Genomic DNA, 12,456 nt, shown 5'->3' with positions numbered 1-12,456 from the left:
GGTAGTTAAGATTTTTAAGGAGAGACAATTTTTACATACTTTTGTACTGTTTGAAAATTATTAACAAAATGACTAACAACAGTAACAAAATATTTTTCCATTTTTTAATATTCATACCTGCAAAGCTTTTTCCTTCTCATTCGTTAGTTCCTGAGAATGCTTATTTGACAATGTTGCTGTGTGCGACGCCCATTCATTCCGTAACTTATCTAATTCTTGGATCTTTTCTGATAATGTCTATAGTAGAGTTCAGTACAAAATATTAAAATTCTTGAATATGTTATTAGATTGGAACATGATCATATTTGCAAAGCATATAAAAGAAAATGAAATCACACCTTTTCTTACATTCAAAGTCTTTTCTTACATAGATTTCTCTGTATTTAAAGAAATTAAGATTAGAATAAAAGCAATTTTAGAGTTAACACAGCCCACAGTATACTATCACTAACCTTTTAGTTAAATCTGGCTCTTCACCACTCAATCCTCTCCTCTGGCATTAAGAAATAAAGCAACCCAGGGTAGAGCAAGTCAGTCATAAGTAGTACAGATGACCCTTAAACAATACACAGGTTTGAAATGTATAGATACATTTATACTCAGTTTTTTTTCCAATAAATACGTACTACAGTACTACACAATCCATGGTTGGCTGAACCTGAGGACGTGGAAACACAGGTATGGAGAACTGACTACAGACTTATACAAGGACTTTCAACTGTGCAAAGGGCTGATGTCCCTAACCCCTGCGTTGTTCAAAGGTCAACTGTAGTTTACTTATACACCTAAAAACCAGTAACACAGGTTCCCAAGATGGTCCATATGGTGCAGAAAAATTTTCTACCTGAAGCCATGCAGCTTATCAGATACTTTTATCCTCAATTTCAAGGAGAAGCTATTATTGAAATGATGATTAATCTATCAGAATTAATTCTAAACAGAAGGAAGGAAAGATTTAGAAGACAGGAACTAAAATGCCATTTAGACAAGAAGAATGAGGTGAAAAAAAGAGGAGCAGAACATGTGACAAATACTATACATTATTTAATGAAGACTTGGAGAGAATGTGTCATATACTGGGGATAACAGAAATGTTTGGAGAGAATAAGAAGAAGCACAGATTAAGACAATTAACTGGTAGGCGAAGGGTGACAAAAAGGATGAATTCAACAGTAGCATGCTTTGAAAATAAAAATACATAAAAGCCTAGACTTGATTTAAGAAGCAATTCAGAGCCCATGTTTGGATGACTTACAAAGAAAAAATCAAACTTGAATTACCTTTTGGGTGAAATTCAGTTGCCTGGTAACATCATCCAGCGATTGTGTTAATGATAATTTTTCTTCCTATTTATAAAAATAATAAAATTATGCAGCTTACAATTTAATCATCTGTAGCTGGGCTACACAAAGTACAATGAAGTATACAGCATCAGCACCAGCCTGGGCGTTTGTTAGAAAGACAGAATCTCAGGCTCCACCTCAGACCTTCTGAGTTAGAATCTGCACTGGCAAGACCTCTGGATTTGCCTAACCTTAAATCCAGAGATGTCCTGATTCATAGTATTTGACTTTCTAAAAATTCTCAAGAGGCATCCCAATGTTGTTTTCTTGAGCGTGTATTTTATATAGTTATAGAGCACTTTGTAATCTTCAAGATACTTTCATATATTTTATCTCATTTAAGATAGCTCAGAGGGTAAATATTTCCATACATATCCACAAGCTAATGAAACCAAGACACCATGAGCTTAAGTGACCTGCTCAAGGTCACAGAAAATTAGTAAAAACCCTGGGACCTAAGTTTCTTAATTCCTGATCTGTTTTATCTTCTAGTACTGTGCCTAACTAAAACAATAAAATAAAGTCACTGTGTGTTATAAAAATTTCTTGGATACCTTTAAAAAGACTTTATTCAGAAAATAAAATCTAGTAGCAATATAGCTTTTCAGTGGATTACCAGAGAGCTTTGGGACTTATTTTAAGAAAACAATTTAAATTTAAATCTTACCTTACTACATTTCAAACAGTCTGCTAGAAACTTCTTTATTTCCACATCATTTCCAGGTAAAAGTTTTAGTGAGAGGTGTGTCAGATGCTTAAAAGGATTTGTCTCTACCACATTTAAAAGAGCAGGTGAGTTATCCAAAATAGCTTCTGTAGAAACTAACTGCAGCAAAAACCTTTGAAGAGAAAGTATCACATAACACATTTATGAGACAGTGACAACTCTCCCATTGAATAATGAGCCCCACTGGATTATCAGTGATTAAAAGGATCAGCAAAGGGAGCATGCTGGAATCATAGGGGCCAACATGAAAGGACTCCCAACAGTAAAACTGGATTAGTGTAAATAGCAAAATGGATACTTATCTACTGATTGAAAACAGTGAATATATAAATCTCCATGAGTTCATAATGAGAAACAGATAAGGAGAGAAAGCAAAAGACTTAACACAAAAACAAATCAAAACCCACTGAAACCAGAAAACTAACTAGAGTAACAATCCTCACTCTGAAAACCGACAATTTAAAAATAAGAACTGAGCATTTATCCCTTTCTCTAAGAGTTTTCATAGTAATCAAATAGCTCTTACTGATGAAGGAAGTTATTTTTCATAGAAGAATTATACCTAATAAATACAGAAAGATGGAATTGGAAAAACATAATTTTGTACTTACTAATGAAATAATTCATTCAAACAAGAATCACCAACTGATGAAACTTATAGATAAAAGGTTGGAAAGCTTTACAAAGAAAGGATCAGGTGTTAGCACTAAACAAATATGGATACACTTGGACCCAAAATCTTCTTTGTCCAAGTTCATCAGAAAAACATATACTTGAACACTAACAACAAACTATCAAAAAGAGAAACTACGGGAACAATTCCACTTACAACTGCAGCAAAAAGGATAAAATGTCTAGGAATAAACCTACCTAAAGGAGAAGGCAGACCTGTAATCTGCGAACTGTAACACAAGACACTGATGAAAGAAATCAAAGACAATAGAGATGGAAAGATATACCATGGATTAATTAGTGTAAATAGTGAAATGGATTGAAAGAATATTGTTAAAATAACCACACTACCCAAGGCAACTGACAGATTCAGGGCAATCCCCATCCATTCTCCAAGGGCATTTTTCACAAAACTAGACCAAAAAATTTTTTAATTTGTATGGAGAAGGAAATAGCAACCCACTCCAGTATTCTTGCCTAGAGAATCCTGTGGACAGAGGAGCCTGGTGGGCTGCCATCTATGGGGTCACACAGAGTCAGACACGACTGAAGCTCCTTAGCATGCATGCATGCTTTGGAGAAGGAAATGGCAACCCACTCCAGTGTTCTTGCCTAGAGAATCCCAGGGACGGAGGAGCCTGGTGGGCTGCAGTCTATGGGGTCGCACAGAGTCGGACACGACTGAAGCTCCTTAGCATGCATGCATGCATTGGAGAAGGAAATGGCAACCCACTCCAGTGTTCTTGCCTAGAGAATCCCAGGGACGGAGGAGCCTGGTGGGCTGCAGTCTATGGGGTCGCACAGAGTCAGACACGACTGAAGCTCCGTAGCATGCATGCACGCATTGGAGAAGGAAATGGCAACCCACTCCAGTGTTCTTGCCTAGAGAATCCCAGGGACGGAGGAGCCTGGTGGGCTGCAGTCTATGGGGTCGCACAGAGTCGGACACGACTGAAGCGACTTAGCAGCAGCAGTGGCATGGAAACATAAAAGACCTCGAATAGGCAAAACAATCTTGAGAAAGAAGAACAGACTACTTAGACAAATCATGCTTCCTATCTTCAGACCTTACTAAAAGCTTTGAAGTCAGAACAGTCTGGTTTGGCATACTGGCACATAAACAGTCACTGATCAATAGAACAGAACAGAACCCAGAAATAAACCCACACACTTATTATTAACTAACATACCACAGAGAAGGCAAGAATACACAATGGGGAAAGACAGTCTCTTCAGTAAGTAGTGCTGGAAAACTGGACAGCTACATGTAAAAGAACAATATAGAACATTCTCTAACATCATACATAAAAATAAAACTCGGATTTCCCCAGTGGTCCCTGGAGCTCAAACAGTAAAGAATTTGCCTGCGATGCAGGAGACCAGGGTTCAATCCCTGGGTTGGGAAGTTCCTCTGGAGAAGTGAATGGCAATCCACTCCAGTATTCTTGCCTGGAGAACACCATGGACAGAGAAGCCTGGGGGGCTACAGTACGTGGGGTTGCAAAAAGTTGGACACAACTGAGCAACTAACACACACCCACCAATGATTAAGAATCTCCTTGCCAATGCGGACATGGGTTCAATCTCTGCTCTGGGAAGACTGCACATGCTGTGGGCGACTAAGGCCCTGCACCACAACCACTGATTCTGCTCTAGAGCTCACACACTGCAACTACGAAGACTGCGCCCTAGAGCCATGCTCAGTAAGAGAAGGCACCTCAATGAGAAGCCCACACACCACAACCAGAGAAAGTGCAGCAACGAAGACCCAGCGCAGCCAAATATAAATAAATAAATAGAGCTTTTAAAAATAAACTCAAAATGGATTAAAGACCAAAAGGTAAGACCAGAAATCATAAAACTCCTAGAAGAGAACATAGGTGGAACACTCTCTAACATAAATTGTAGCATTTTTTTTAATTTGTCTCCTAAAACAGAAGTAAATAAAAGTAAAAATAAACAAATGGGACCTAATCAAACTTAAAAAGCTTCTGCACAGCAAAGGAAAACACCAACAAAAGAGACAATCTACTGAACGGGAGAAGATACTTGCAAATGATATGACCAATAAGGGGTTAATATCCAAACTATATAAACAGCTTACACAACTCAATGTGAAAAAAATAAACAAACTGACTAAAAAATGGTCAGAAGACCTGAAAAGACATTTTTCAAAGACATACAGATAGCCAACAGGTACATGAAAAGATACTCGACATGGCTTATCATCAAGGAAATGCAAATCAAAACCACAATGAGATATTACATCTGTCAGAATGGCTATCATCAAAAAGAACACAAATAATGAATGCTGACAAGCATGTGGAAAAAAGGGAACTTTCCAACACCGCTGGACTGTGAAAAACAGTAGGGAGGTTTCTCAAAAAACTAAAAATAGAACTGTCATATGACCTAGCAATTCCATTCCTGGGTTCATATTTGAAATAAAAACACTAATTCAAAAAGATACATGAACCCCAATATTCATAGCAGTATTACGAAGCTTGGCTTAAAACTCAACAATCAGAAAACTAAGATCATGGCATCCAGTCCCATCACTTCATGGCAAATTCATGGGGAAACAAAGGAAACAATGACAGACTTTATTTTGGGGGGTTCCAAAATCACTGCAGATGGTGACTGCAGCCATGAAATTAAAAGATGCTTACTCCTTGGAAGAAAAATTATGACCAACCAAGACAGCAAATTAAAAAGCAGAGATACTTTGCCAACAAAGGTCCGTCTAGTCAAAGCGATGGTTTTTCCAGTAGTCATGTATGGATGTGAGAGTTGGACTATAAAGAAAGCTGAGAGCTGAAGAATTGATGCTTTTGAACTGTGGTGTTGAAGAAGACTCCTGAGAGTCCCTTGGACTGCAAGGAGATCCAACCAGTCCATCTTAAAGCAAAGCAGTCCTGAATATTCATTGGAAGGACTGATGCTGAAGCTGAAACTCTAATACTTTGGCCACCTGATGCAAAGAGCTGACTCACTGGAAAAGACCCTGATGCTGGGAAAGATTGAAGGCAGGAGGAGAAGGGGACAACAGAGGATGAGATGGTTGGATGGCATTGCCGACTCAATGGACATGACTTTGGGTAAACTCCAGGAGTTGGTGATGGACAGGGAGGCCTGGCGTGCTGCAGTCCATGAGGTCGAAAAAGTAGGACACAACTGAGCGACTGAACTGAACTGAAGATATGAAGGCAACCCAAGTGTCCATCAACAGATGAATGAATCAAGAAGATGTGGAATACACATATTCTTGATATGTATGCGTATATATATAGATACACACAGTAGAATACTACTCAGCTATTAAAAAAGAATGAAATTTTGCCATTTACAACAACATGAATAGACCTAGAGGATATTATGCTAAAGTGAAATAAGTCAGGAAAGACAAATACTACATATCGCTTATATGAGAAATCTAAAAAATACAATAAACTAGTAAATATAACAAAAAGAAACAGAGATAGAGAACTAGTGGTTACTAGCAGGCAGAGGGAATGAGGAGGCAATTCAGGGATTGAGAATTAAGAGGTACAAACTGCAATGTATAAAATAAATAAGCTATTAGGATATATTGTAAAACACAGGGAACATGGCCAATATTTTGTAATAACTATAAATAGAATATAACCTTGGGAAAAAACACATACTTGATGCTATTAAATACTTCAGGTAACTTTAATGGCTTTGTCAAGATATGAAAATTAGGGGGTAAATATTTCTGGTTTTATAAATTTGAAATTTATGAAGCTCTTTGCACAGCTTTGAAAAGAGACACAGATACTCAAAATACATAAATATTTTGCCGTCTTCTTACAAAGACTCTTCTTACAAAGAAGAGTCTTTCTTGAGAAAAGTTTAATGATAATAGTGCTCTCCTGAGACTTACCTTGGAATTTCTTTCGCGTATTCTTGAGTACACTGCTGGAGGAGATCTATGAATTTTTGTGGGAAAGCTAAGAAGTCTACCAGAAGACCTTGCTGGAATTTTAAACTACACAGAAGACAGGAAAAGAAATTTTTTTTTTAGAATTTTAATTACTGTATGTAGTTATAAATAACATCCTGAAAGGTTATTTTTTTATTTACTGAACACCCATCATAGTCAAGAACTAAGCTAGGAAACTTTGATTTTTATAGAGCTTATTCAGTGGGAGGGAAAAGGTCAATAAATCTAGATAAAGCTCCAAATTTCTGAGCTGTTTTAAACAGAATGCTAATAATCTATGAAATATGTATTTTCAAAAACAGCCTGAAACATTACAGTATAAATAGTCCAGTGATCCCCAAATACTTAATTGTTCCTAATGAGTACGTGTTTCAAAGGAATAGCACTGATACATACATAAAACTTAAAAACTTACTTATTCTTAGATTAAATATAAGATCAGAAAAATAAATTTAGTTACCTCTGAAAATCTTCCTCTGAAATAACAAGGTTATACAGAAAAAATGGATCCGCATCATCAGTCAGACGGATAACTAAATCCTAAAAGAAAGACTGTTATTTTTGATGTTTTCAGTAGATCTGGCTTTCAGAGTAGTTTCTTCCTCCATGGAAGTGAAATCATAATAGCATCAATGTATCTCTGTTATAGCTCAGAGGGCTCTGCTTTCTGGTGCTGCTGGGTTTTAATGTCTTTGGGGATTTTAGCATCTTAAACAGCAATGGATACTCTGCTCCTTGAGAGCCACATGGGGTGCAAGGTGAGAAGTGATGGGGTCTATACTAGTTAATTAAATGCTAGGAGTTGAAAGCTGACGAGTATCATTCTATCAGAGGCTTAGGAAAGTTCAGACCTACCTCTTGCTCTACTAAGATAATATGACAAAAATATTTTTTACCACTGATGTCACATTCAAGTATATTTTCAGTTTCCCTCAAGTTAATTGTCTGGTATTTCCAAAATGGCAAATACATCAGCAGAAATGATAGTCATCTACCCAGGTAAGAAAGGAGCGTTTGTTTCTCAGGCAGAGGACAGGGGTATCAGGTGACAGGTTGCCAGGGTTTCTTCCTAGAAGCATATTCTCTACCACTCCAGGTGGCCACTGATGTGGAACCCCCATCTGTTTTCAAGTTTCAAACGAAGTGAATACCTTTCACAAAGACCACTTTTCAAGTAGTTAAATTTACTGTATGGCAGATCATCACAGCATCTAAAGCCAACAGGAAAGTCCTATACTTCAGAAAACACTGGCAGAAGGAAAACAGGACTAGCGAGATGTCAGAGCACTAATAAAGCATAAGCATTCAGGTTAAGAATAAGTTTCTGCCTTGAAATAAAATCTACTTGTGGCTACTGAGGAATTGCTAAGGTCCTAGAAAAATCTAAACCACTTATGAGTAGAGCTAGAAAATAAAGAGGTACAGCAGGCATAAGGAAAAATGTAAGAATATATACTCTCTTTCCCAGAAAATTTGTGGCTCAGCTGGTAAAGAATCCATCTGCAATGCAGGAGACCTGGGTTCGATCCCTGGGTTGGGAAGAGCCCCTGGAAAAGGGAAAGGCTACCCATTTCAGTATTCTGGCCTGGAGAATTCCATGGACTGTATAATCCACGGGGGTCAGTCCATGGGGTCTCAAAGAGTCGGACACGACTGATCGACTTTCACTCTCTCTTTTTCACCCTGGAAGATTAGCAATCTAGGTATTTGCTCTGTCTCAGAAGGCCCTGTTCTTAAAGCAGCTTTATTTAAATATTTTTTTAAACCCACCCCAAGATGCTTTTATAAAAAAAAACTGAAGCTGTCACTATTAGATCCTTGAATATGTTAAGGGAAAGCTATAACACAGAGAAAACAGATGTATTTCTTCACCCTCCTTTCTGTATCACATCTCTGTTAATGACTCACACTTTTAAATCAGATAAGACTGATGCTCTTAACAACTATTGTCAAAAGGCAAAAAGATTCAAGAATATCTCCCTGCAGTGCTTCAATTCATTCTATACTCACATTTATATGAAATACCAGTTCTACAGGATAGCAATATATATTTGAGTAACTTTAAAAAGTGCAATGAGGGAATTCCCAAGCAGTTAGGGACTCCAAGCTTCCACGGAAGGGATATGGGTGTGATCCCTGGACTGGGAACTAAGATCCCTCAAGCTATGTGATGCAGCCAAAAAACTGCAACGGGCAAAACCTAAGGAGACTGTTGTCCCAATCTCCAACTCTCGCATGCTTTAGAAATATATGGTATATCATCTCTCAGTTGTTGTCTTAGATTTTACCATCCCAGATCTGCAAGTTATTAAATGGCCCAAAATTAAAAAGCAAGATGATATTAACAAAAGATCTCACATTCTTAAAGAATTAAAACAACTATAATGTACTAAATTACCATTTTTCAGAAAAAGAAAAATATTTATTTCAAAATATATAATACCAACCTTTCTGTGAACGGGGTTAGAAACTGATTGTAGTTCAATGCTCAGTCTAATACTCACTCTCCTGTATGAAAAGATATGCCCAACTATCAGAAACATTCACATGCAGTAAATTATTACTACCATTTGTAGAGCTAACATTTTCCATTTTAAGCCACAAGATCCTCCACAGGTTGTCCCTAACTTATGAATACATGTTTGGAAAACTCGATGGATTTGAAATTTAACTTCCTGTTTTTCCACAAGTCATCAGGTTTTTAACCTGATGCTAAATTTTTTCTCTCCTGTAAAAAGAGGATGTTGTGAGGATTAAATGAGATAAATGATGTGGAATGCCTATTATTAGCTTGGTATACAACCTCACTGTACTGATTTTCAAATAGCATCTACTGAAAAGCAAACCATCAGGTTTACAACGATTTTTCACATAAAAATATGAACTGAAAATAAATAAAAAATAAAAAACTGAAATGACCAAATTAATTTGAGAATTAGAATACTCTGAATGTCTACAACCAAGGAAATAAGATAACATATTCACTTTCCTTATGTACACACACACACACACACACACTTTTCAGATCCACAAACTACATTGCTCAACGGACTCTCCATACAATGTAAGTACTATCAACAATTATCTATCTAATCCTAGAGTAACTCTAAACCCTAAAAGAAAAAAAAGAAAAAACACAGCTTTTTGCTCATTCTATACTGCATCTTAGAAAATTCAGTATCAAACAGAGGCATATAAATAAAGGTGTTCATAAACATTAATCAAACTGAGCAAAAATGTTAAAAAAAAAAAAACCTCAGGAAATAAAGGGGTAATGGTGAAAATACATCTCTGCACAAGTGGTTCTCAAACTATTCTGCTAGAATTAAATAATAATGGTCTTTTCCTGATGTGCAGGGAAAATAAACTGAATTTGTTCAATATTAAGTTATTTTTTTAAAGATGTATTTTAAACTTTTTTCACATTCTACCACAGAAGTACAGACATAACAACTGAGTGTTGATGGAAAAACCTGGTAATAGCTGACTCAGGCTAGATTCAATAGTTTAGTCTTTTATGCTCTGACTTGCAGTTTACATTGGTTCAATCCATGTCATTTTAGTTAAATTTCTTATTGAACATATGACTGGATGTTAAATTTTAGTTCACATGATGCGATTACCATAATTTGTATATTAATATCTAAAAAAGAACAGTACCGGTAAACAGCACAAAGACAGGAAGAATTATCTTTAAGTAAGAAAATGTTTCATTTCTATTTTTCTAGTATCTAAAGCAATATATGTGAAAATATTGAATTCCTACTCCAATTCCATTTACGTATTCTTAGGCAGTGGTGGGCAGGGGGGCGGAGGGGAGGAACACAACAACTTTCAATTTCCTAACTTATAAGAAAAGTGAATCGAGTCAGGTTTGTGAGGGCCATTCAGCTCTACAATGTCATTATGTTTGGTTTTCATCTTCTGAAGTTTTTCCTAGTACATACTGCCATAATGATATGACACTGTGGTTGATAACTTTACACTTTTTAAAATGTGTGGGTTTCTCAGGTAGCTCGGTGGTAAAGAATCCGCCTGCCAATGCAAGAGATGCAGGAAGATCCCCTGGAGTAGGAAATGGCAACCCACTCCAGTATTCTTGCCTACAGAATTCCATGGACAGAGGAGCCTGGCAGGCTACAGTCCATGGGGTCACAAAAAGTAGGATATGACTGAGCGAGTAACACACACATTTCAAAAGCCTATATGCATTAGATGACAGGAAGAAAAAGAGGAGAACCCCATAAGTTAAAACTATTTCCCATATTCAGTTCAAAAACCTCCAGAGCAATAACTTATAGGAAAATGTGAGCTTTCAGAGGATCTGAAATCAGAAATCTTTCTCCACTGTAATGGTGAACATCATAGGAACAGTATAAAACAAGTTTAAAAAACAATTTTTAAAGTGCTGTTTCTCAAAATAAATGTCATAAATCTGCTTAACATCCTTCCTGTCAGTTAGATTTCGCATTAGGAGAACTGGATCCTAGCCACCTCTGCCACCTAATAGTTCTGACCTTAAACTCTCAATTCAAACAAAAGCTGCTCTACGCCAGGTACTATGCTGGGTGCCAGGGATACAAACAGAAATAAACATGGTTCATGACCTCATATTGAGATGATATTAAATGACTTTATCCTAGATTTGCTTCTGATGGTATTCTAAGGCTTTAATACATACACTATTAAGTGTCTGCCAGGCACCCTGCTTATATCAACTTATTTAACAACAATGTTGTTAAGTAAATATTATCTCCATCATTCAAAGAAAGAACCTGAGATGCACAGAGTTGCAAATTTGGGTAAGGTCACACTACAGAGCCCAAATCTGAACTCAAATCTTTCTCTTTTACCATGCTATCTAACAAACAAATAAGGACAATTAATTTCAACTTAGGCAACTTTGAAAACGTCCTTATAAAGAAAGAATTTAAGACAGACATAGAAGTCGTGGAGAAAAAAGCATCTGAGGTAGAAGGGAGAGCTGGAGTAAAGGTAGAGTATTAATAGAGTATCAGGTGCACTCAGAGGATAGCACGTAGCCCTGCATGACTGCTATATTGGGAAGAGGAGCTTAGGGGAAAAATAAAATGAAAAAGCAGGCTGGTGTCAAACCATGGGCTTCAAAATTTTGTACCACTTTTCTCCAGACATAGTTCTCTGAGCCCTACCACTGTCTTCAACTGAAGTTCCTTTTTCTCTATGACTTTAGTTCCTTTACTTTACTTCATGCATTAATCACTCTTCAATAATAGCTAATGGTTAGTGAATGCTCTTATGTGGGGAGCGAGCTCCACCCGTGGCAAAGGTCATGAGGAAGGAGGCTTGACATACGCAAAGGCGGGATCAAGCCTCAGGAGTCTCCCTGGAAATTCTCGAGCCATCTACCCCCAAAACCAGAATCTGCCTACTTTCTGCTTTGTGCTTTCACCTACACCTCTGACTTTACGGGGGGCTGTCCCCCACTACCTCTCTGAAAAAAGAGTTAGCTTACAGCTCCAGTTAATAATTCCTGGGTGTGACAGTGTTTCAACCTACAAACTCCCTTGGAAGTCCTCTAGCCTGCCTGAATAGGTTTTTCCAGCCACATGTGATTGCTCAGAGCCTCCAAACTGTGAGAGGCATGAGATGTTCTAAACTGTCTAAATACAGATTCCTTTGAGCAGTCAAAAGATTGATTAGAAATTGTATTGGTGAAGGGATTTTCACTTGTTGGGCCAATGTTTGCTGCTAAGTCTCCATATCCCTTA

General features: G+C 37.2%; 1 protein-coding gene across 3 annotated transcripts in view; it reads right to left on the bottom strand.

Annotated features, from left to right (window-relative positions):
- The window catches only part of SASS6 (SAS-6 centriolar assembly protein), a 41,248-nt gene that overhangs the window by 25,534 nt on the left and 3,258 nt on the right, over window positions 1-12,456 (bottom strand). For 2 of the 3 annotated variants that reach the window (XM_024985632.2, NM_001192026.1), the window contains exons 2-7: window positions 9,154-9,214; window positions 7,167-7,246; window positions 6,647-6,751; window positions 2,011-2,182; window positions 1,281-1,346; window positions 118-237 (exon numbers count right to left, since the gene is read on the bottom strand). In XM_024985632.2, coding sequence (XP_024841400.2) covers window positions 118-237; window positions 1,281-1,346; window positions 2,011-2,182; window positions 6,647-6,751; window positions 7,167-7,246; window positions 9,154-9,214 — 604 coding nt within the window. The remainder of the gene's footprint in view (window positions 1-117; window positions 238-1,280; window positions 1,347-2,010; window positions 2,183-6,646; window positions 6,752-7,166; window positions 7,247-9,153; window positions 9,215-12,456) is intronic. The other variant, XM_010803156.4, reaches the window with a different exon arrangement.

The sequence above is a fragment of the Bos taurus genome, chromosome 3 (assembly GCF_002263795.3).
Source record: "Bos taurus isolate L1 Dominette 01449 registration number 42190680 breed Hereford chromosome 3, ARS-UCD2.0, whole genome shotgun sequence".
NCBI classification, from domain to species: Eukaryota; Metazoa; Chordata; class Mammalia; order Artiodactyla; family Bovidae; genus Bos; species Bos taurus.
The sequence above is the reverse complement of the archived record's forward strand: the minus strand, read 5'-3'. Positions and strand labels throughout refer to the sequence as shown.